The 25,476-nt window shown below is 44.8% G+C and overlaps 2 protein-coding genes and 1 long non-coding RNA gene across 6 annotated transcripts in view; 2 read left to right on the forward strand and 1 right to left on the reverse strand.

The window, feature by feature from the left end:
• The first annotated feature begins 1,142 nt into the window (after positions 1-1,142).
• On the forward strand, positions 1,143-8,511 carry LOC125425168 (oocyte zinc finger protein XlCOF6-like). Its single transcript, XM_048482714.1, has 9 exons — positions 1,143-1,191; positions 1,696-1,810; positions 3,039-3,109; positions 3,322-3,448; positions 4,718-4,840; positions 6,035-6,451; positions 6,641-7,369; positions 7,538-7,967; positions 8,042-8,511. The coding sequence occupies exons 2-9, from the start codon at positions 1,702-1,704 to the stop codon at positions 8,184-8,186; spliced, it is 2,151 nt and encodes a 716-aa protein (XP_048338671.1). The 5' UTR covers positions 1,143-1,191; positions 1,696-1,701; the 3' UTR covers positions 8,187-8,511.
• A 258-nt stretch (positions 8,512-8,769) lies between these two features.
• Positions 8,770-25,473, reverse strand: LOC125425170. Its single transcript, XR_007243324.1, has 3 exons — positions 25,462-25,473; positions 14,660-14,667; positions 8,770-8,877 (listed from the first exon to the last, which is right to left on the reverse strand). It is a non-coding gene; the product is annotated as an uncharacterized LOC125425170 (long non-coding RNA).
• CCDC158 (coiled-coil domain containing 158) overlaps positions 16,608-25,476 on the forward strand; it is a 40,131-nt gene continuing 31,262 nt past the window's right edge. For all 4 annotated transcript variants that reach the window (XR_007243322.1, XR_007243323.1, XM_048482711.1 and 1 more), the window contains exons 1-5: positions 16,608-16,612; positions 17,724-17,962; positions 18,463-18,572; positions 19,875-20,202; positions 23,620-23,696. Coding sequence is in view for 2 of the 4 variants with exons in the window: in XM_048482711.1 (XP_048338668.1) it covers positions 17,741-17,962; positions 18,463-18,572; positions 19,875-20,202; positions 23,620-23,696 (737 nt within the window). In the remaining 2 variants the exon portion in view is untranslated. The remainder of the gene's footprint in view (positions 16,613-17,723; positions 17,963-18,462; positions 18,573-19,874; positions 20,203-23,619; positions 23,697-25,476) is intronic.

Here is a 25,476-nt window from a genome sequence, read left to right on the forward strand (position 1 = left end):
CAAAGCCTGTTTTTCAAGGGGAGGCGTTTCTGCATTGCACCCACAATGGAGTTGCAACAGTTCCAGGGACCCTGGCCCCCCCACTCTGCCTTCCCCCCCCCCCACAGGAAAACAAAATTCGAAATCCTAGCAAGGCCGTCAGGATGGGGTGGGACTCCCCGATGGGAAAGCGGCCTTTGCAGCTCCTTCTAATTATACAGTCTTGTTGTTTTAATTTATCTGTTGTTATTAACTGCTGTTGTGTTTTAATGGGTTAAGTTTTTATGCTATATTAAATTGCTGTTGTTTTAATGGGTTACGTTTTTATGCTGTATTAAATTGCTGTTGGAAACAGCCATGTTGTGAGCCACCTCGAGCCCTTCGGGAATGAGGAGGCCTATAAATTTTAATAATAATAATAATAATAATAATAATAATAATAATAATAATAATAATAGAGTAAAGGGAATAATAGAGTAAAGGGAATAATAATAATAATAGAGTAAAGGGAACTTTGGGGGCAAGCTGAGAAATGTGGGCTGTGTTGAAGAGAGGCCCCAATCCAGGCGAAATGACCCACTGCAAAGCCTGGGGGGCTGCTCCCTCTGGCGCTTCCCTTTCCCTCTGCACAAGGTTTGCATGGGGGCGGTGCAGGGATGAGATGCAGACTCTTCCCTGCACTGAGTGATTGATATTTGCAGGTTGGGAGGGAGGAAGCAATGGAGAGGGGGCTATGAATGGGGAAAAGAAGGGTGAAGAGGTGGCATCTTTTCAATGTTGCAGGTGACCCAATAGGAAGGGAAGGAGATGGAGGAGCAGGACACTGAAGGACCCGAACCCAGCAGGAGAGCAGGAAAAGGCCCCCATCCCATCCAAGCTGGCAGTGGGGCTGCGCCAGAGCTCTGGAATCAGGAGCCCCCGATGTCAGACGTGTTTTGCCGACGCTTCCGGCAGTTCCGCTACCAAGATGCCAGTGGGCCCCGAGAGGTCTGCAGCCAGCTCCATGGACTTTGCACCCACTGGCTGAAGCCAGAGCGGCACTCCAAGAAGCAGATCCTGGACCTGGTGATCCTGGAGCAGTTCCTGACCATCCTGCCCCAGGAAATGCAGTGCTGGGTCAGAGGATGTGGGCCGGAGACCAGTTCCCAAGCGGTGGCCCTGGCTGAAGGTTTCCTCCTGAATCAGGCAGAGGAGAAGAGGCAGGCAGAACAGGTGAGGGCTTTTCCTTCCAGGTATGTCCAATTCAAGCAATGATACTAGATCTTCTAAAGCAGTGGTTCTCAACCTGGGGGTCGGGACCCCTTTGGGGGTCGAACAACCCTTTCACAGGGGTCGCCTAAGACTCTCTGCATCAGTGTTCTCTACACTACCTGTGAGGGAGGGAAATGTGGAAAATGGATAAATGTTAGGGTTGGGGGTCACCACAACATGAGGAGCTGTATTAAAGGGTCGCGGCATTAGGAAGGTTGAGAACCACTGTTCTAAGGCTTCCCTGCCTGATATTTGCCCAAGTGTTAATCATCCAAAAGGGAGGGTTTAACGACTTGCTTCACCAGCCACTTCTCCTAGGGAATTTCCTATCTTTCCAGAGAACTCCCCAGAGTTGAAAAATAGCCCTGTAGATCTTCTGATAGAAAGGTGCAGAGTCTGGAGGTGGGGCGGGATTCATTCCTTGGTCTCTTCCATTCCACCTCTTACCCATCTCTCTTGATATAGTTTCAGATGTGGGGTCCATCCAGGAAGGTGGCAGCAAAGTTCTCTCAGATGGAAGGAGGTCTCGTGGAGGAAGGGGCGCCGGCCCAGCAGCCTACCCAAGATGCCCTCTCACATGGTAAGGACTCCCTGTGCCTGGATGGGATTGGGACACCCAGTTCATTTGATGGGTGGAGATCGAATGCTTCTTCATCCAACTTACGGCAGCCAGTCTTCAGTAGTTGCAGTCTTCCTCCTTTTTCCATTAGGGGGACTCCAGGTCACTCAAAAGAAAAGGCAGACAATTGTCACCCAAGCTCTTCAATTTTGTCACTAAACAAAGCCTGCCTGTTCTGATCACAGCTCTGAAAACCAATGGCTAGAAGCTGGGAATGGGGTGGGGGGAGAATGTGTTTGGAGGGGGAGGGGGGGAGGAGGAGGAGTTTGGATTTATATCCCCCCTTTCTCTCCTGCAGGAGACTCAAAGGGGTTTACAATCTCTTTGCCCTTCCCCCCTCACAACAAACACCCTGTGAGGTAGGTGGGGCTGAGAGAGCTCCGAGAAGCTGTGACTAGCCCAAGGTCACCCAGCTGGCGCAGGGAGTGTACAGGCTAATCTGAATTCCCCAGATAAGCCTCCACAGCTCAAGTGGCAGAGCTGGGAATCAAACCCGGTTCCTCCAGATCAGAGTGCACCTGCTCTTAGTCACTGCTCTTAGCCACTGCGCCACTGCTGCTCCTGCTACGCCACATGCTTATGCTAATCATGTAGGAAACAGCACTGGATGAGTGATATTAGGCTTAAGGGAGGGTTGATGGGATGCCCTGTTAAAGTTGCCTCTGGCTGAAAATGCAGATGTGATATTAGTGGATCAGTACATGCTATGGACGCTCATTGCTATTACCCTCATTTTCCCAGTGCACTCAATTCAGGTCTGGCATTTGGCCTGATGTGACAATTAAGTTCCACACAGCATAATTTTGGTCCCTGTCTTTTTCTTTCACCAGTCTAGACACAAGGACGTGTGTGAGGGCCATCTGGTGGGAGAATAGCATGTCTGGGTTTTTGGTCTAATCCAACAGAGATGCCATCACATTTTTCAGCTCCACTGTTCACAAAACAAGTTTCACGTATAAGCCTGAAATGTGTCAGTGGCAATTCCAGCCCTCCGAGGCTCATGGGTCCCTTTTGCTTCTCTTCCGCCTCTCCCACTGCTTACTAGAAAGGATTACGGTTCTTTTTGAGTGTACGTAGGGAAAGGTTCCACAGCCCAGGGAATGGGAGTGCATAAAGCATGATTCTTGCAAGCAAACAGAATAGGAAGCGGAGACTAATACTCTTTTTTCCACATTTCCCTCCCTCACAGGTAGTGTAGAGACCGGGTTGATTCGTCCTCTTTGGGGAGTTGTGGAAACACCTGCTGCACTTCCAATCCAGGTAGGGGGGGGGGAGCAGGGGACATCATGGGCCCTGCCCCCTTTCTCAGGTGGGCATTTATCCTGCAGTTGATGCTGAGGGAAGGGGCTCTGAACGCCACTCCTTATACACCAGCCGAACTCTCCATCCTGAACCCTCTCAGAATACCCCTTTCCAGCCTGCTGTCTCTGCCCGGCATGACCTCTGACAAGGAAATTTGCTTTCTCTTTCAGTCTCTGGTGTCCTTCGAGGAGGTGGCCGTGTATTTCAGTGAGGCGGAGTGGGCACTGCTTTGTCCAGACCAAAGAGCTCTCTATGGGGATGTCATGCTGGAGAACTACAAGAGTGTGGTCTCTCTGGGTAAGGAACTTCCATAGATGCCAGAGGTACACATTTCTGCCTTTGAGTTGAGCTATGCCTCAAAATCCTGAGCAGCAGTACTTTGTGTTGAGGCCTGTTCCACTACTTGCTGGCTTGCGGAGGCCTTGAGGTGGCAGAGAAAGCGATACTCAGCGTGGCTGGGTAGAGTGACCCATGCTACCTGGTTTGGTCAGGGCCACTGAGCCAGAGGGGCTGTCCTGACCTGAGGCAAGTGTGGGACTGAGAGGCCTTCACAGTTTCTGGAAGGGGCCACTTCCTAATTCCTCAGTTGACAACCATTAGAACGTACTCGTCCTCCAGATGGGATTACTGTGATCCCCTCTGACTGTGATCTAGAGAGACAGCATGGTGTAGTGTTTGAGAGTGGTGGAATGTGATCTGAAGGAAAGGGTCTGATTACTCCTTCACATGAAGCCTGCTGGAGGATCTTGACCAGTCACCTCACTCAAAACTCTGTGAGTAACAATTGCAACCAGTTGGAAATCTGATAAAGGTCTTCCAGTAGAAAGTTGGGAAGATAAAATTAGAGAATATGCTACTTTGGCTAAATTAACCAGTCTTGTATATCAACATTCAAAACACGCATTCGATAATGGGGTCTTTATTTTTTATACGAATCCAAATTGATTATGTAAAAACAAGGTAACTCAAGGACTGAAAACTGGTAACGACCAAGATATAATAACTGGACTAGTAAAAATGCTTTGGAGCTGGTAAAAAAATGACAAAGTTTCTAAGACCTCATAAGGTCTCTCTAGGAATCTGAAAATGTAATATTTGGGTCCATTATGTAACATGTACTTATTTATTTATTTATTATGAGATTTATAAGCCGCCTCACCTCCAAAGGGCTCGAGGTAATAGTGAGTAGATGTTTCTTAAAGTAATAGTGAGTAGATGTTTCTTATATTGTAATTTCAGTTACTTTCCAATACTTTTTCTTTTTTTCTGATCTGTTTAATATATTTTGAAAAATAATAAAATTATTTTAAATGAATAAAAAAAGAACTCCCTGAGCCCCACCTATCTCACAAGGTGTCTTTTCTGGGGAAAGGAAGGGAAGGCAATTGGAAGCTGCTTTGATACTCCTTGAAGGTAGAGAAAAAGTGGGATATAGAATACAACTCTTCTTGTTACAGTGGTTAAGATTGTGGGTTTTGATCTTGATCTGGTTTCAGACTTTTCTCTTCTTTCGATTTCTGTTTTCCCCATATAAGAACCATCGCTTTCTCTCTTTCTGTGCCAAAGGAGGCAGGAACATAGGAGAGACAATGACGGAGACAGACAAAGGCCATACATCTGAGGAAAGGCTGGAGAGTTTCTCAAGAGGCCCTGAAGACAGTGTTTCCTTCCCAGATGAGCTGGCTGCAAGTGAGGATCCTTTGTGGTTATGTCAAGGGAATAATCAAGGAATACTCTTGAAGGATTTCTGTGTCACTTCTTTGCAAGTCTTAGTTTGGCAGAATCACAAAGCATTCTGGGAAAGAAGGGAGGGAGACCTTCTGGGACCTGAAGTCTGGGATGCTCTGAAACTCCTTCTGGGGCTCTTGTGGGGCTGCTGCACAATTAAATATGGGATATTCCAGGGAATGGTGGGAGGTCACTTAACAAAAGCTAAGCTGGAGGAGGTCCAAGGCCCTTTCCTACAACTGTCACTAAGATGCCTCTGAGCCTTACCTGCACTCCTCACAACTGACACTTTGGGTCTACTTTGAAGTGTTTAATTCACTCTGTGAAGTTCTGGCTTCTCCCTCCCTACAGCAAACACTGAAAAGTAGCTCTTCATGGCCATCATCACAACTAGAAGGATCCTCACCATGTAGTTGCAGGACTGGAGATCATGGTCACTTCTTGAGGAGAGCCAGCATGGTGTAGTGGTTAAGAGCAGTGGAGTCAAATCTGGAGAGAGGGGTTTGAGTCCCTGGTCCTTCAAGTGAAACCTGCTGGATGACCTTGGGCCTGTCACAATTCTCTCAGAACTCTCTCAGCCCCACCTACCTCACAATGTGCCTGTTGTGGGGAGGGAATGTAATTTAAAAGTTGTAACTTGTAAGTGATTTGTAATGTAAGTTGCTTTGGGGCTCTTTAGGGCAGAGAAAAGCCTTTTTTCTCCCTTATTCTCTTTGGCCCCTTCCGCACACGCAAAATAATGCGTTTTCAAACCACTTTCACAACTGTTTGCCAGTGGGTTTTGCCATTCCGCACAGCTTCAAAGAGCACTGAAAACAGTTTGAAAGTGCGTTATTCTGCATGTGCGGAATGAGCCTTTGATTTAATCTACGGTAGAAGAGACTGAAAAGAGCTACGTGACTAGTCAGAATTATGTGAGGGAGGAACAATTCTTTATCACTTTGCTCCCTTAAAGTACATATGGGGAGTTTAGGGAGGTATAGACAGCATATAAAAACCATAGACCTGTTGGGCCAGGCGGGAGATAAGCTATGACCAGCAGCTCAATTGAGGGGAAAGAAGGTCTGATTAAGTGAAAGGTTCACCCCTTAGGAGTGTCTGAAGGGTGGCTTGGTTTCTTGTCTAGGTATTGACTGGAGCTCTTTCTTTCAACAGGAAATGTAAAGGAGCTAGTTGGGGGATTCCAGCAATTCTCCGTAGAACAAACCACGAATGAAGATGCCAAAGAAAGGTTTGCGGACAGAGACGAAGAACAGAAGCAGGAGGGAAGCCATGCGGACAAGACAAGGGATGAGCCCATTCCATCTGAAGGAGGAGACTTCTTTGAAATTCCAGTACGAGAAATAAGATCAATCAAAACAAGAAGGAATGAATGCCTCCGTGCTAAGCACAAAATCTGCTCCAGGCAAAACGAAAATGAAAGTGTGGCCTTTGGAAAGACTTTCAGTAAGAACATCACTTATATTTCTTTGAGGCCAATTCCCTCAGGAGAGAAACCTTATAGTTGCATGAAATGTGGAAAGACCTTCAGTCAGAAACCAGCCCTTTCTTCACATCAAAGAATCCACTCAGGTGAGGAGGTATACGTATCATTAAATTGCAAAATAAGTCTTTCTGATGTAGCAGACTTGAATGTCTTCTTAAAGTGTATATTAATGTCCCTTTTAAATGCTGTTAAATTGTTTTATGTGTGGATGGAGCTTCAAGGAAAGATCAGATCTCCCTGTATGGATGCTAACCAGATCTCTCTTTTTATTCCAGCAGGGGATGAGCAGTGGAATGAGGATGTTGAGAAAGTGCATAAGCTATTGCCAGAGAAAGATCTGATCCACACAGAAGAAGAAGCATATAAGTGCTTCGAGTGTAAAATAAACTTCTCAGATCATAGCCAATATGAGATCCATTTGCAAACGCATAGTGGAAAGAAGGCCCATCAATGCTTGGAGTGTGGCAAAACTTTCCTTTGCAGATCAGAGCTACTTGGGCATCAACGAAAACATGAAGGAGAGAAACCTTATAGCCACTCAGACTGTAACAAGAGCTTCTCACAAAAATTAGATCTTCTCCAACACCAAAGGACTCGTTCAGGAGAGAAGCCATTAATGTGGTTAGAGAAGAGAATGTCCCTCTCTAGTAAAAGAAAATGTAATATACATATTTCAAAGCATATTATGATGAGGCCATATGAATGCTTTCATTGCGGAAAGTTTTTCAGCTTCAGATCAAGGCTCATTGCCCACCAGAGATCCCACACAGGGGAGAAACCTTTTGAATGCTTTGAGTGTGCAAAGAGATTCAGTCACAATGGCACACTTCGAAGGCATCAGAGAACTCACACAATGGAAAAACTGTTTGAATGCTTTGAGTGTGGAAAGAGATTCAGCTGGAGTGGCAGACTTGAAGAGCACCAAAGAACTCACACCAAGGAGAGACCTTTTGAATGCTCAGAGTGTGGAAAGAGATTCAGTCAGAGTGGCAATCTTCAACAGCATAAAAAAATTCACACAAAGGAGAGACCTTTTGAATGCTCAATATGTGGAAAGAGATTCAGTCGCAGTAGCAACCTTCAGCAGCATCAAAGAACTCACACAAAGGAGAGACCTTTTGAATGCTCAGAGTGTGGAAAGAGATTCAAACATAATAGCTCTCTTCAAACACATCTAACAACTCACACAAAGGAGAGACCTTTTGAATGCTCCGAGTGTGGAAAGAGATTCAACCGGAATGGCAATCTTCAAGAGCACCAAAGGACTCACACCAAGGAGAGACCTTTTGAATGCTCAGAGTGTGGAAAGAGATTCAGTCTGAGTGGCAATCTTCAACAGCATCAAAAAATTCACACAAAGGAGAGACCTTTTGAATGCTCAATATGCGGAAAGAGATTCAGTCGCAGTAGCAACCTTCAGCAGCATCAAAGAACTCACACAAAGGAGAGACCTTTTGAATGCTCAGAGTGTGGAAAGAAATTCAGTCACAATGGCACACTTCGAAGGCATCAAAAAGTTCACCCAAAGGAGAGACCTTTTGAATGTTCAGAGTGTGGAAAGAGATTCAGTCGCAGTAGCAGTCTTCAACGGCATCGAAGAACTCACCAACGAGAGACCTTTTGAATGCTCAAAGTGTGGAAAGGGATGCAATTGCAGTCTTCGGCAGCATCAAATATCACACACAGGAGAGACCTTTTGAATGCTCAGAGTGTGGAAAGAGATTCAGTTGGATTGGCAGTCTTCAACAGCGTCAAAGAATTCACACAGGAGAGAGACCTTTTGAATGCTCAAGAGTGTGGAAAGAGATTCACCGAGAATAGCACTCTTCAGCATCAACAGAAAACTCACACAAAGGAGAGACCTTTTGAATGCACACATTGTGGAAAGACATTCAGTCAGTCACTGGTTTTATCTTTAACTGGTTTTATTATTGCATGGTATTCATGATAATTTTATCGTTTAACTGTGTTGTTCATGGCCCTGAGCCCACCGGGGCATTTTATAAATCTAATAAATGAAGGTGCATCAACAACCATATTTCCACTTAAAAAGTGCTTTTTCAAAGCAATACAAGACCATTTCCAGCTTATGGGCCATCACCTCTGAGCCATCAAAGCAGCCAAACCTCCGGTTGACTCATGCTTTGTAAACTTCCCCATCTTGGAAAGTCAGGGAAGTCAAGAAGTTTGCTCTAAAGCTAAACTTCCCACTTCTAGCCTCCTGGGCTTCTCAAAAAGGGTTCTAGTCCAAGCATCCATCTCCCTGTAAGGTAGGCAGGTAGTGTGACAAATGGGTGTGTCAAGTTAGAGCACTGGAGAGCTTAAGTTCAAAGAGTTATTTCAGGCATGAGCCCAACACAAAACAAACACTTAATCCAGGCAAAAAAACCAAAATTTACTAGTCCCATTTTAGGACACTAGGTAAAGACCTTCTCTGGCCACAATACAAATAGCAGACCCAGCTGACAGTTCCATAGCAGCAGTTTTCTGGTCAGGTTCATCAGCTGCGCTCCTTTGTACACAGCATCTGTGTACACACCGAATCTGCAGCACTTTGCCAACCCTCATGTTGTGGCCACATGCAGGTCTGAAATGAACAAAAATGATCCAGGTTCTTTGCCTTTCTCTCAAGTTCCTTAAATAGTCTTTGTTACACAGGCTTATCATTAATAATCTTAAAAGAGTGGCAAGATCAGGACATCCTGAAGTGACAACTGAAGAAGACCTCTTAGCATTGTCCACCAGACAATCACCATGTCAGACAACAGATCTAATGCCAGGCTTGGAGTCAAACCTCCCAGAAAAGGCGCAGGGACAGGTTCTTGTGTTACTTCAACACCTCCCCAAAGTATTCTTCTCTCAACCAGGACATGCAGTGGTCCTAATGCACACCATTCCTACAGTACCCAGGAAAGGATCATGCAGGCCAATCATGAGGAAACAATGGGAGGCAGTAGCTAGGAAGGTGAGGGACGTGTCACACTTGGGTTGTAATTGAACCATCCTTTAGTGCAGTGCATAGAGCCCATAGTCAATTCCGTGAAGATGGAATATCAGGAGCAAATGGAAATCAAGATCAGAAGAGCTAGCTGCATCCAAGACCAATAGAAATCCCACCAAGTCAACAGGAAACGGACATCCTGCAGTTTCTATAGTGGGGCTTCCAAAATACTAGAAGGCAAATCAGGGCTTCCCCGTCCCCAAATTAAACTTTGGAGGTATCCTTCACCCCAAGAAGCAATTAATCCTGCTCAAAGGATCTGAGCCCACATGTCTCTGTTGAACCCAATGCCCCGGCAACCAGCAGAAACGGTGTGGGCAGGAACATGGGGGGGAGAAGTTGTGTTCTTGGTTGTGGCTACATCACTTCCAGTAATAACCCATGGGATGCATTCTTGGGAAAGCTCTGCAGCTACTCCCATTTATGATGTCAAAAAATATTGAGCCAGGAATAGTTATAGCCAAGATAGTGAGAAATATAACCTGCTGCAGTCATTTCGGATTTCAGAACAAGGGCAGTTCAGCCTGTGAGATATTTAATTATATAAGAGCTGCCAAGTCACATCCTAGCAAAGGACTTTGAAGGCAACAACAACAAGAAGTCTTTATTGGCATTTAAAGGTTAAAAAAGGAAGGCCCGCAACACACAAAAACTATAGAAATATAGGGTGTATGTACACATTTTTTTAAAAAAAAGGCTATTACACTTTCATTATTTCTAAAAGAAAATTTGCAACAATCTCACAGAATAGTAAATAGAATAGCTTTGAAGCAAGTGAGAAGCAGAAGCGGAGATCATTGCCTTCCTCTGCAAGATCTTCCTCGATGGACTCTCACTTTACAGAGTTTTAAGGAAATCCTTCTAAAAAGTAGGGATAGGAATTCTTCTCTCACAGACAGTGTTAAATTCTCCTCCTGACAAGTGAATGGTTCCTCTCTGACACTGATGCTCAGGAAGTTCCTCCAGTTCTCTCCACTCGGTTCAGAAGATGAACTAGCCATGGGATGAGAAACTGGGCTAGGAATTCTCTCCCCAAAAGACATTTAATCTCTTTGGCTATTACTGTGGTACAAATGGTATTTGTTTTAAATTGTAACACAGAAAGCCAGGTAACAATGTCTGCTTTGGATTGTAATGCATGATGGTGTCTGTGTTAAATTGTAAAGAAGAATGCCAGGGGCCTTATGTCAGGATTGACAGCTGAGGAATGCTGCCACAGTGTTGGGTGTTTTTTTTTAATCACCCAGACAGGTAAGCTATGTCTTTGAAAGATATAACTGTTGTTCTTTGTTTTATTCAGAACAATCAACTGTTTAATGAGAAACTATTCTGCCTAGCTATAAGGTAACCAATCAGGTTAGCTCAGGGGTCTGCAACCTGCGGCTCTCCAGATATTCATGGACTACAATTCCCATCAGCCCCGCCACCATGGCCAACATCTGGAGAGCCGCAGGTTGCAGACCCCTGGGTTAGCTGGAGAGCGTCTGGAGAGCCGCAGGTTGCAGACCCCAGGGTTAGCTGGAGAGCTTCTGGAGAGCCGCAGGTTGCAGACCCCAGGGTTAGCTGGAGAGCATCTGGAGAGCCGCAGGTTGAAGACCCCAGGGTTAGCTGGAGAGCGTCTGGAGAGCCGCAGGTTGCAGACCCCAGGGTTAGCTGGAGAGCATCTGGAGAGCCGCAGGTTGAAGGCCCCTGGGTTAGCTGGAGAGCGTCTGGAGAGCCGCAGGTTGCAGACCCCAGGGTTAGCTGAAGAGCGTCTGGAGAGCTGCAGGTTGTGGACCCCTGGGTTAGCTGGAAAGACCCCTGAGTTAGCTGCTTCTTTTTAGATAGTAGACCAAACATATAAAGATATGTCTTTGTTCTTCCCCTCTCGGGGCCCACACATGCCTATTCCGGTGTGTATCCCACTTTTTATTGCAATAAATACGTTGGCTAAATGAGACCAATTATTTGTTTAGACTGATTTGTCTACCAGTATATTCCCATGTTCTGTCCCGCCTACCCCTCTGGTCTGCACAGAGATGCTAAAGCCTGTCCAATCTCTCTGCATCTCAAGAGTGCAGCTCCTGGCATTTCTGCAGTCAGGAGCCCCAAAGGCCCTCTTGGCTCCTCCCACTCCCAGCTGTCACTCACACCCTCCTCAGGTCCCCCCAGGCAGGTGCCTCCACCTCCACCTGCTGCTCAGGTCAGCCACGGAAGTACATCATGTAGGACGCCACCTGTGCTGTTCAACGGGGACCTATAGTTTTAACTGTGTGCTTTAATCTATATTACATATTGTAAGATATATATTGTTGGAAGCTGCCCTGAGCCTGCCGTGGCTGGGAAAGGGCAGGGTATAAATAAAACAAGATCCAAAATGTGTCCCTTTGTAGGCGCAGAAGAAAGAGAAAGGAGATAGAAGCAGAAAGTACGAGCAAGTGGTAGAAAGTAAGAGCAAGAGAGAGAGAAAAAGAGGGTTTTAAATTCAGCCAGAAAGGTTATGTCTTCCTTCCTTCCATTATTTTTCCTATAATGGAAAGATGGCAACCATAAAACTGCTGACCAAAGAAATCATGCAGGCCTCAAACCTATCTTTTTCTATTGCTAAGTTAGCCTAATAACTCCAAAAATGTCCCATTGTTCACAGTTATACAAAATGTGCAAACTAAACTGTTTTTAAGATCCTGTTGTACCCAAGAGATACCTTAAAAGTTGCCTTTTCCTGAGAACAATAGGAAGGCCTATGAGAAAGCTCAGGCTCTTTGTCTGAGAAATAGGGCAACTTGAAACACACATGATAAGAGGAACACGGGTTTTTGGTTCATCTAACATCAAAGAGTGAAATGTTGACATCTTCCAATGGGGATTATGGACAACCCCAAAGTGCTGTGGGAACAGGGAAAAGCCTCCACCTTTTGTATGATTGATTGATGATGTGGGCATTTTGGGGTGCATTCTTTGCTGCCATTTTGATATAGCTTGTCATTAATACTATAAAAGTGAGAACACACCGCCATTTTGGTGTGGCTCCCCTGATATTGTCTTGCCTGCAGTTGGCTGAATAAAGATCTCTCTGATTTTATTCTGTATCGGCTTGAGCTTATTTAGTTTAACTCGTTACTCCATTGTAACACCTTTGGACCCCTGAGGAGAACATTGTCCAGCAGACAGCTGACAGCATTCTCGGCTATTTCCAAGCCCTTTCTGACCTTTTCTCTCCCAGCCAACTGTCCATCCTTAACTGCCCAAGTTCTAACCGCCACTCTCAGAATCTTATTCGAACTCCCTGTCAATCACAGGGGTTCCTCGACCAGGACAACTCCCTGGGATGCAGCTGTCCATTAAATGGGGGTTTGGGCAACAGAGATGCACAGCAGTGATGAGAGAGGCAACAGCAGAATACAAGGAACGTATGGCCAGACACATAAGGGGAAATAATAATCATAATAACAAGGATTTCAAATGGGAATATCTCTTGACGGAAATATACAGCTTAGTGTTGGAAGGCAGGACTGGAAGGCAGCCAATGTAACACAGAAATTTGAAAAAGGAATCCAGGGGAACTGCAGACCAGTCAGTCTCACACCTGTTCTTGGTAAGATGATGGAAACTGTCGTGAAAAAGAGGCTTTTCAAGCACCTATACAAAAAGCAGCCTACTGAGGAAGAATCAGCATGGCTATTCTGTAAAGGAGCAGCAGTGGCATAAGAGGTTAAGAGCTCGTGTATCTAATCTGGAGGAACCGGGTTTGATTCCCAGCTCTGCCGCCTGAGCCGTGGAGGCTTATCTGGGGAATTCAGATTAGCCTGTGCACTCCCACACACGCCAGCTGGGTGACCTTGGGCTAGTCACAGCTTCTCGGAGCTCTCTCAGCCCCACCCACCTCACAGGGTGTTTGTTGTGAGGGGGGAAGGGCAAGGAGATTGTAAGCCCCTTTGAGTCTCCTGCAGGAGAGAAAGGGGGGATAAAAATCCAAACTCTTCTTCTTCTTCTTATCTTACAAACCATGCGGGTTCCCTGAGAAGGTGGATAAGGGAGATCCGATAGTCGTCGTATTCCTGGACTTCCCGAAGGCCATTGATAAAGTCCCACACGAAAGGCTCCTGGGAAAGATAGGCAGCCATGGGATAGAAGAGTAGGGCCTTTTATGGACTGGAAACTGGTTAAGCGCAGGAAGCTGAGAGCTGGAGTTAACTGACAGTTTTCACAGTGGGGAGAAATGAGCAGTGGGGTTCCATAGGGTTTGTACTTGGACCAGGGCTGTTTAACCTGTATTCCTCCTGCCAGCAGGGGCTGCTGTGGTTTCTCCGGGTTCCTGCTCAGGTGTCACCATTGCTGTCCTTCGCTTTTCAGGTGAGCCGAGGGAAGAACTTAAAGAGGAGCATCCATAGCAGGTGGGGCAGGCCTTGGGTGGATCAAAAGCAGGCATTTCCACGTAGGCCTAGGCCTAGTCGCTCTCCCATTTCTGTCTCCCAGGCCTAACTGATGAACACACCACCTTTCAGCCCCAGCCTCCCTGTTCCCAAGTAATCTTATGTGGCCTCTCTTAGGATTGTGGCCTCTTGGAATATGTGGCCTCTTAGAATCGTGGCCTCTTTTTAATTTTATTCTGGGGCATTACAGCCCTGCCCGGTAGTCAAGCGACTGCCTTGGCCACAAAGCTTCCCTTATTTTAAAGTATTTGGTGCGGCAACCTGGTGTTTCACTCCATCTGAGCCTGGTTAAGGCAGCTGACGGGGCTGGAGAAAAAGGCCCCATCCCTTTAATGCAGGGGTCTTCAAACTATGGCCCTCCAGATGTTCATGAACTACAATTCCCATCAGTCCTGCCACTTAGCCTTGCTGGCAGGGGCTGATGGGAATTGTAGTCCATGAATTTCCTGGAGGAACCATAGTTTGAACTGAACCCTGCCTTAATCGGATGCTGTTATTTTTATGTGAGTGTGTGAAGAAGCGCCGTCCAGATTACGCCTCCCACTCATGGCTACCCTAATTTATTGGGTGATGTTATTTACCTCCATTCTATACTGCCAAACACTTCAGCTGTCTGTTTCCGCACATCAAACCGCTATTTGTTTGTTTGTTATTTAAACATTTACATCCTGCCTTTCCTCTTGGTTCAAGGCAACTTGCAATGATAGTTAAAACATCCCCACCTTTAGTTAAAAATAAAATAAGAAGCAAACTGCAATTTGCAGGTTGGCATTTAGCATAATAAGTATGATGGGCTGCAGGTAATCTGGCTAAAGTATCATATCGATGAAATATGCCTGACTTCCTTTAGTCTACATTTATTATTTTTATTTGCTTACAACATTCTCCCCTTTTTCCATTTGAATCTCACAACAACCCTGTGAGACAGGTTAGGGTTTGTGACTTTCCACTGGCTGTTGGCTTTTCTGATAATATTTGTATATGTGGAGCAAATTGATACTTGGAAGTTCTGCTTTGGAAACTCATAAATGGTAGTCTGTGTTGTAACGTTCCTGTTTCCTTAGGATCTACATAAGTGCTGTACATCAGGGATTTTTGAATATTGACAAGAGCTCGTCTTTTTCTAAGCTAACCGTAAACCCCTCTAATTTTTTTTAATTGAGCAAATCACTTTTAAAGTATAATATGATTTATTTAATTACTTGTGTGTTACTACTTGTAAGCAGCATGTACATTCCCTAAAGAAACAAATATCAGCTTATCAAGTGCAGTGCATGGTGGTTTGGATCAGAATGAAGATCTGGCGGTGTTTGAGTTGTGGATTTGCAAATCTGGAGAGCGGACATGAGTGCATGGCTGGACGTTTAGTTATTTTGGTTTCATTTGTTTGTTCTGATTATATCTGATAGAACGCTTATGTAACTACCTCTCTGATATTGTAACAGTGTCACACAATTCTAAGTGGAATGGACTTAGAAAGGTGTAAGCCTATTTATACTGCACTGAGAAGGAGCGATGCTAAACAGGGCTACTCAGAAGTTATTCAGTGGGATGAACTCCCAGGAAATTGTCTTCAGGAAGAGTCCAGATGCAATAAATTCTAAGAATCATTTTCTGGTAAAACTTGCCTATTTTACTTGTTGTTTACTGATAGGCTATGGCTTTAGAGTTTTGTTCTTATGATCAGAAATTTGGATTATTTTACCTTTTAAAAGGCAGCAGTAGAAATCAGTAGCATCACATTTAACAGATGTGGATCTAATATAAACTTAACCTCGTCACAACCATAATATAATTCCTAGTGATGCAGCTTTTGTGACATTTATTTGTTCCAGTGTGAACAAGCTAATTCTTGTTTTTTGTAGGTTGTGCAAAATGAGTAAGAATCTTCAAGAGCTGAGGTAAGACCAAAGTTTATGCAATAACAGAAATGCCAGTAACAGACTGCAGATGATATTTTGACCATAGAAATGTCCCCGAGGCTTCATCATTTAGCCTTTATTTGGCATAAACAGTATAAAATCACATCTAAATCGCATCAAAATACAAACTTGCAACATATAACAAATGAAGTTGATTCATGCCTACTGTTGCTTATGGGATATTTCCAGCAGAAAGTTATGAGCCATTTTACAGAATGTAACATCAGAGGTATTTAATAAGGGCAATAGTCTGCTTAGTTCATCCATTTCGCTAGGTATCATAGAAAACAACCTAGAGTATTATTTGACTCTAATACTTGCCGATTTAGGACAGCTGGGAATAATTGGTGAGTTAATGTTTCTAATTGATTTGCACCACATGAACACACCCTTTTGCACATTTCTAGATTGTTATATCTACCTCGTAGTATGGCAGAAGGGAAAACATTGAAGCGAGCGAGGGTCCCCGAGGCATGGTTTTTATGAGAAAATTCAATATTAGTCAATTATTTTCCTCCAATATCATTTCTGTTAACAAGAGAATTCAATATTAGTGAAATATTATTTTCCGCCACTATTAGTTCTGTTAAGACAAGAAAAACTATGGAAGAGTCAGCGCATGTGTTAAGTATATGTGGTGACATTTTCCCTTTATCTCTTTTGCTTGTACTACACAATTAGCAACATGATCACAATGAAGACACTAGACTTACGCTGTGTATGACTTTGTGGAATTGATTCATCAGTGATGTAGGACAATCTTCTTCATATATATTCCTTGATTTCACAGGGAAGCGCTGGAAAGGCAAACCAAAGAGACCTTGAAACTGCAGGAAGAAGCAACCAAGTTCTCAGTAGAGTCTATCTCACGTCGAGAAGAAGGTTCTTCTCCAAACTTTATGACACATTCTAGTATGTATATTTGTATGTGCATGTAAAAAGAATCACTTTTTTTTAGAACATCCCAGATCTGCATTTCTGCTCATGATTTTGATTGGTTTTCTGTCCCTCCAGGTTATCAGGGGAAGTGGCAAGGTTCTTCTAGAAGGGGCCTATGGAATAATTTAACTTGGTCAAGAAGGTATCACAGCAGAAAGTCTATCTGAGTGGTCCCCAACCTAAACATCCTTTTCCCCTCTGCATGTCGCTCTTTTACGCACAGGCTTAAGGTTTCATATCACACTTACGATGCCTCTGTGGTGAATGAGAGAGCTAAGGATGGAAGGAGCAGAGCTTTAACTATATTTTTATATGTGAGCAAGTCCCTATTTCAGCAGATAAATTTTATTCTAATACATCTAAAAAACAAGTACAGAACTGGACGTAGAACAATTCTCCTTAAGACAAAAGAGCTCTGACTGACTTACAAATGATCCTCAGAGCTTTTTTGTCTCAAGGATATTTTTGCAGTAAGAGAGAGCTTTGCAGAGACAAAAAGAAATCTGATGTGGTAATTGCTCTATGTTTGATTCTGTATTTGTTTTTTAGATATATTTAAATACAATTTCTAGCCCTAACCCTACATCAGGGGTAGGGAACCGTTAACACTCAAAGAGCCATTTGGACCCGTTTTCCATGGGAAAAGAAAACACTTGGAGCCGCAAATAATTTTTGACATTTAAAATAAAGATAACACTGTATATATTGGGTTTCTCATTCTGAGAAGTGCATGGATGCGTCCGCCCTGCTGCTTGCAGGGAGGGCAAGGATGGGGCCAGCGGCTCATCCTCAGGAAAGCGCCCGCCTGGCTCCAATGGGGCTCCAATGGGCTCCAATGACCTTGGACAATCACACTGCCTCAGAACCACCTACTGTACAGGGTTGTTGTCAGTGTAAAATGGTGGTGAGCGAAACGATGTAAACTACTTTGGGTCACCAGTTGGGAGCAAATGGGGTACAAACTAATTAAATATACGTTGCTCTCAATTTGCATAGCTATGTAGGAGACCCCCCACATTTGAACCATGGCATCTGTCTGAGCTCTTCTTGGGGTCATTTTAAAAATTCTGTCCTGTTTTATTAGGTGCTTCTGCCCTGTTAATGGGCAGCCCAAAGCGACCGACTTCCAGTGTACACAGCACAGTGATGGCAAATACTTCCTGCACCATCACTCCCAGTAGCCCACCCAAGATTTCGCCCTCTAGACGTGAAGGAGAAGTCGGGAGCCCGAGGAGGAGCAGCACCTCTAGGAAACAGCACACTGATAACATATTGGAAGAATATGCTCAGCAAGTCAGGGATCTGCAGAAGAAGCTAAACGAAGTGAGTGTTAAATGTTGTCCTTGCTGTGGGGTGGTAACTGCCATTTTAACTCCAGTGAGGGGATGTTACAGCCCGTACCGTGCGTTCTCTGGATGAAAGGAAGAAAAATGATCCAGATTGTTTGCCAAAGTAGTCTGCATTCTGTGCAGATCAAAACTCAGATCGGTTACTGGTGTAAATGAGTACAAATGAAGGGATTCTTCTTGATATGCACACTATGCTTTGCTTCCTGTAGTCATGGGGAAGAGGAGGGGATTCCACCCTCTGCCTTTGTAGGTTTCATCCGAAATGGCCCATCCATTGACCGGCCTCCACAGTTAATTGGCTACCGTCCTTCAGGCCAGGCAGTGTCTCCTGCATTGCTCTGCCTGCTGGATGTTTGAATGGGCAGAGAGCCACTGAAGAGCGACAAAAGAGCCGCATGCTGTGGAACCACAGGTTGAAGACCTCCAGTGGAGGAGAAATAGGACTCTTTCATGATTTTCTTTTATCTTCTGCAGGCTACAGAGCAGCACGAGCAACAGAAGCTCACTTTAAGGGAAACGGTCATCGAGTTGCAGACAAGTCTTCGGGAGGCGAAGAGGGAGAAAGACTCCCTTTCTGACCTCAGGTGACCCTCCTCATACTGGGCGTCTAAAGGTCCAACACCTGTTGTTCTTACTGCAGAATGGGGGGAGTTTGACAAATTCTAACTGCTGCACACCCCTCAGTGCAGATTAGTTATTTTTTTCAGTCTAAATTGTTATGCAGCTTCCGTGGCTTTCCCGGAGCAGTGGGGTCTGCTCCTGTTTAGAAGGGCCCACTGGAAATGGGGTCGCCAACCTCCAGGTGGGCTCTGGAGTTCTCCCAAAACCACAACAGATCTCCAGGTGAAAGAGGTAGGTCAGTTCCCCTGGGAAAATGGTTGCTTTGGAGGGTAGGTGCCATGGAGTCATGACCCTTGAAGGTTGGGTTGCCAGCTCTGGGTTGGGAACTACCTGGAAATTCTGGTGGCGGAGCCTGGGGAGGGGCAGGGCCTTGGGAAGGGGAGGGACTTCAGCAGTGTACAATGTGACAGAGGCCATTGTCCGAAGCAGCCATTTTTTCCAGGGGAACAGATCTTGGTTGTCTGCAGATCAGCTGAAATAGTGGGAGATCTCCAGGTTCCACCTGGAGGTTGGCAACACAATGTAAAGGTCCCTCCCCAAACCCTGGCCTCCCCAAGCTCCAACTGCCAAATCTCCAGGAATTTCCTAACTGGGAGTTGGCAACCCTAACTGAAACTTGCAGCATTAGCATAACGCCATCTGATTTACAGATCCAGCGGTTGAGCAAAGAAAGGTAAACAAACACCCAGACAGATGGTGCTTAACCTTGAGAGCTGCATGCATCCTCCCCTGTCTCCATCACCAGAAAACCCCCTGCAAAAAGACCCACCTGGCTCCTTGGGTGAGGACAAGTTGGAGAGATTGAACCTGGGAAAGGGCCTTCTCAGTCATGGCACCAAACTTCTCAAACTCTGTCCAGACAGGTTCATCTGTGTCCTTCTATTGCTATCCTCTGCCAGTGGGTGAAGGCTTCTTGTGTTTCATCTGACATTGCTTGAGTGACCAATGTTTTAATTTCTGTGTCTGTGTGGATTACACACAGTCAACAAAATGGGACATTCAATAACCAATGCATTAGGATTTTAGAAGTCTGGATCCACCATTTATTTTAACTCTTATTTGTTTTAGTTATTTGTGTTGGGCGGGTTTTGATTCTAACACTTTTAAAATGTGATGTTATCATGAATGCTTTAACTTGTTAGCTGTCTTGGTGGCCCTTATGAGGGCAGAAAGGCAGGATAGAAATTTTGTAGGTAAATATAACAGCTGCTCAGTTCCTCCAGACTTCAGCATCTGATTAGGATTATTTCTTTCCTGGTAAACAGAAGAAGAGAATCCCAAACCACTGAGGATGTCTGTGCCCAGCTGCGATCCACGATCAAAGAGCTGGAAACAGCCAATCACCTTCAGGAGGAGATGCTGAAGGAAGCCAACAGCCAAACTGAGCATCTGAAGTCGATGCTACAGGCTCATGAGGATGTGCTCCAGGAACTCCGGAATAGCCTGGTAGAATATGAACAGAACTCCGGCAAGAAGGCCTATGAACAGGAGAGCATCTCCAGTCTCCACTTCCGCAACCTTCCTGCAGCTGTTATTAAAATCCTACGAGATCTCCAGGCGGAGCTGACGCACGTCAAAGGGAAGATTGCCCCAGTAAGTGCCTTTCAGCTAATTTAAAGTGCTGTTTGTCTTGCTTGAGGCCAATGCCAGCACCTGTAGTCACCTGTGCAGGTAGTGCTGCTCCAGCAGTTGCCTCAACAAAGAGTGCCTTGCGGAGCTTCTTCATTGCACCACGTCAGCCAGAGATTGGGGTGATGGAAGGTGGCTGAGGATCAATTATCTGCATAGGCGGGGGGGGGGGGGAGTTGCAGCCCTCCCCCTCCTCTCCACTATTCTAGTCTTTGTCTTCCCTTTTGTTCCAGGGTCCCACTGTATTCCCTTCCGCATTGTTCCCCAGGGCCAAACTCTGACTAACTAACACAGGGAAGTTAAGTGCCCAGCTCCCTGTCTTGCACTGTAACCTAATAGACCCTGAAAGCTTTTTAAGAACACTGCCCCAAGAAAACTAAGGTTTTGCTTTGTCAAAATTCACCTAATCTAACTTTGCTTCAAAGTGCAGTTTTCCTTTTTGTTGGTTTAACAACAATTACCTAGTGGCTTCCTACTCTAGACCCTGTCTAAGGTTAACCTGCAACTATCCTGGAGATGAAATGTCAAAACTTTTTAACAGTAAAAAGTAACTGCAGTAAAAATTTGTCCTGTCTCCTCTACTGCAAGCTTCCCGAATCCAGACAAAGGAATTGAGAAGAACTCCTCTGCAAAATCAAGATACAGTCTGAACTGATGAATTATCTATCTATCTATCTATCTATCTATCTATCTATCTATCTATCTATCTATCTATCTATCTATCTATCTATCTATCTATCTATCTATTTATTTATCTATCTATCTATCTATCTATCTATCTATCTATCTATCTATCTATCTATCTATCTATCTATCTATCTATCTATCTATCTATCTATCTATCTATCTATCTATCTATCTATCTATCTATCTATCTATCATCTACCCTGTTCCCCCGAAAATAAGACATTCCCTGAAAATAAGATGTAGTAGAGGTTTTGCCAAAGTGCTAAATATAAAGCATCCCCCAAAAGTAAGATGTAGCAAAGTTTTTGTTTGGAAGCATGCCCGTTGACCAGAGCATGTAGCTGTAGAGCGGAAAAATAAGACATCCCCTGAAAATAAGACATAGAGCATCTTTGGGAGCAAAAATTAATATAAGACACTGTCTTATTTTCGGGGAAACACGGTATCATCTATCATCTATCACTCACTCACTCACTCACTCACTCACTCACTCACTCACTCACTCACTCACTCACTCACTCACTCACTCACTCACTCACTCACTCACTCACTCACTCACTCACTCACTCACTCACTTATTAAGCTTGTATACCGCCCTCCCCCGGAGGGCAGTTGTTATGAAGCTCAGAGCAGTCACTGAAAAGGTTTACTGTATGCTAATTAACTATTTGGCAAAAAGGATCCTTGACTCTTCCTACACCTAATTAGGAAGGAACTAAAGCCTGACACTTGAGTTAAAATTTGAGGGCTTTTAAACCAGTTCTTAAAGACCTACTGGACTTGAAACAAACTGCTCTTCGGCAGACCAGTGCATCTACTCTCCTGAATAAACTATTATGTACTGTTGACTGGACTCACAGTTGTAGAAGCCGTTATGGTGGCAGACCCTGTATGTCTGAATTCAGGCTTAGTAGCTGCTGAAGGGAATGGGGGAAGGTAGGATTAGCCCCATGTAACTTTTATGATACAAACACACTCTGTCTGAAGATAGTAACATAGTTTGCTTCCCGTGGGTGCCCAAAGCTTGGCTGGTGTCCTCTCTTCTTTCAGCCACCCAGGACTATGGAAACTGAGGTCTCGCACTTAATCTTATGTAGATGGGATTCTCTCACTGGCGTAATGCCCATTGGGCAAGGTGGGCAGCTGCCCAGGGCATCACCTTGTGCGGGGGGGGCATCAAAATGCTGGGTTCGTTATTGGGTATTTTAGTGGTTTTCCCATTTTGGCCTGCAGGGGGCTCCAGTAAGCTTAGGGCTAGTGGCACCAATTTCAGCGTGATCATCAGGAGACTGTCCCATGCTACTCCCCCCCTGTCAGGTGAGCTGCACCAGGGAGTCCAAAGTTATGGACTCCCAAAGGGGGTGCCCCTATCCCCCCATTGTTTCCAATGGGAGTTAATAGGAGATGGGGGCTACAGTTTTGAGGGTCCATAACTTTGGCCCCCCTGAACCAAACTGCACCAAACTTGGGGGGGTATCATTAGGACAGTCTCCTGATGAGACCCTTCGAGTTTTGAGGCTGTGCCGTCAGAAATGTTCCTCAGTTTGCAACCCTCATTGACAGCAATTAGTAAACTCAATGGGATCCACGAGCTTGGGCAAATTTCTAGGATGTTCCTTGGCAGGGGGTGCATTTTTGGATGTATCGGCACCAAAAAATTTCAGGGTATCATCTGGAGATGATGGCACTCTCCTGTTTGGTGCAGTCTGGGGGTTCAGGTGTGCCAAAGTTATGGGCCCCCAAAGGGTAGCCCCCATCCCCTTAGCACTGATAGGGGGATGGGGCCCCCCCTTTGAGGGTCCATAACTTTGGACCCCCTAAACCAAACTGCACTAGTAAACTTTGGGGGGTACCCATAAGGACAGTTTCCAGATGATACCCCAAAATTTTGTTGCCGATACATTCAAAAATGCGCTTCCTGGAGGAACATCCCAGAAATTTGCCCAAGAATCTTTGTTTTGCATTGGGTTTTCTGTATTGCTGTCCATGGGGTTGCAGGTTGGGGGGGGGGGGGACATTTCTGAAGGCACAGTCTCAAAACTTTCAGGGTCTCAATAGGAGACTGCCCTGATGATACCTCTTGTATTTGGTGCAGTTTGGTTCAGGGGGGCCAAAGTTATGGACCCTCAAAACTGTAGCCCCCATCTCCTATTAGCTCCCATTGGAAACAATGGGGGATGGGCACCCCCTTTGGGAGTCCATAACTTTGTACTCTCTGTACCACACCTCATCAAAACTGGGGAGTAGCATAATGACAGTTTCCTGATGATATGCTGAAAATTGTGGTGCTGATATGTCTAAAAATGCACCTCCCCTGCAGGCATCGATGTCCTGGTACAGAAAAAATGGTCGTGGTGGAGTGGTTGCAACATGGGGGGGGGTATCCTAACTCCGGTTTTGCCCAGGGCTACAGTTTGCCCAGGGCTGCCTCGTTACGCCCCTGGATTCTCTGGAATACCCAACAAGCACTGACAGCAGTGCAAGCATAATGAGAAAACCAGTCCTGGCTGAGATACCTTTGCTGGTGTGAAGGAGTAATGATCTACAGCCTTAGCTGTTCCACCTTGCTGTATTCATGCCCAGGCTCCATAAACGGGCATCAAAATCATCTTCATTTTTGAGCAACAATCTTGTGATACTTACATCTAGCAGTAATTGCTTGCCTGGCTGTAAAGTGTAATAATTTGTTAACAGCTGGAAGAACAGCTGGAAGCGATGAAGAAAGAGTCAGAGTCCAACACGCAAATGCTGCTTCAGCAGAATCAAGACAGGTACATTTCTTGTTTTCTCACTGTAAAGAATTGGGTGTGTTGCGCAAATAACATGTATTGATATAGACTATTACTGGTAGAACTAGTGTGGTGTTTTGGTTAGCAGTGGTCGACTCTAATCTGGTGAAACTGGTTTGTTTCCCCACTCCTACACATGAAGCCTGTTGGGTGAACTCAGGCTAGTCACAGTTCTTTTAGAACTCTCTCAGCCTACCTACCTCACAAGGTGCTTGTTGTGGGGAGAGGGAGGGAATGTTATTGTAAACCACTTTGAGATGCCTTTCAGTAGAGAAAAGCAGGGTGTAAAAGCCAACTCTTCTACTTCTTGTATGTTGTGCTTTTGTTTACCAGAAATGTGGTTGGAAGGTGCTGCCAAGTCATAGCTCACTTACCACCCTACATGGCTTTCAAGGCAAATGACATTTAAAGGTGGTTTGCCATTGCCTGCCTCTGTATTGGCTGAGAGAGTTCTGAGAGAATATCTTGGACATGATAAATTGTCATCTATGATCAATCAAAAATCTATCGATAAATATTTAAAAGATTGGGATCCACTGCTGAAATACATGACAAAAGAGAAAAATGATGATGTAGTTCCAAGTTTATGTCAAAGTTAAAGTGTATATAAGTATAATAAGAAATTTGTCTTTCAGCTTTGAATGAAGTAAAGAAAAATGGTTATACAAAATTGGGAATTAATTTGAGATTTAAGTTAAAGATTGTAACAATGAGGAAGCAAAATACGTTAATATCTGTTACATTAGAACATGGATGAAATGAAAACTATGTAATTTATGTTTTTTATGTTTTTATAATTTTGAAACTAATAAAGATTTATACTGAAAAAAGAGAGAGAGAGTTCTGAAAGAACTGAGACTGGCTCAAAGTCACCCAGTAGGCTTTTCATGGAGCTGCGGGGATTAGAGTCTGCTGTTCTTGACCACTGTACCATGCTCGCTGTGGCAGAAATAATCTACATAAAAACTTTTTCTTAAATTTACCCCACCGCCACCACTTACACTCACGCGCACACATGAACCTCCTCATCCACTCCAGTCATTGTCGGAGGCCCTGCTTTGGTTGCTTCCGCCATCTGAGGCTAGACAGGTGGCAACCTGAGAAATTGTCTTCTCGGTTGTGGGGCCAAACTTCGACACTCCCTCCTGAGACAGATTCATTCGTTTTCTGCCAATGGATGACGGCTTTTGTTTGTTTGTTTCATTTGGTATAACCCAAGAGCCGTGATAGGGTCTCCACACTGGTCTCTGTGTTATATGTTATGTCTGAATATGTTTTTATTATTATTTTGTGTGTATTTTATTATCTTAAGTACTGCTTTAATGCTGAAGTATTTACGTGTTTATTGCCTCGGAAATGTTCAGGATATGGCAGAGAGGAGGAGAGTTGCTTGCTAAATCTTCAATTTTTCTCCTTTTCTTTCCTTGTTTATATCGGCATTTTTCATATCTACTGCTTGGAGTGCCCCGTCCTTTCTGCTGATGTTGGTGACTTTGTCATAAGAACGATACCAGAGGCCATGGGCCACATAATATCAGTTGTTGGGGAGCCCAGGCAGTAGAATGCTGCTGCCGTCAGCCAACTTCGTGGGCTTCCTTGAAGCAGCTAGTTGGCCACTGAGTGGAACAGAATGCTGGACTTGGAGGGTTTTTGGTCTGATCCAGCAGAGCTCTTCCTATGTTCTGATGACAGGTGGAGTAGTGTCAAGCAAATATGGAGCACCCATTAATCTTTCAACTTTGGCTACTGCCAGGAGTTTGCT

This window comes from Sphaerodactylus townsendi, unplaced genomic scaffold (genome assembly GCF_021028975.2).
Source record: "Sphaerodactylus townsendi isolate TG3544 unplaced genomic scaffold, MPM_Stown_v2.3 scaffold_20, whole genome shotgun sequence".
NCBI lineage: Eukaryota > Metazoa > Chordata > Lepidosauria > Squamata > Sphaerodactylidae > Sphaerodactylus > Sphaerodactylus townsendi.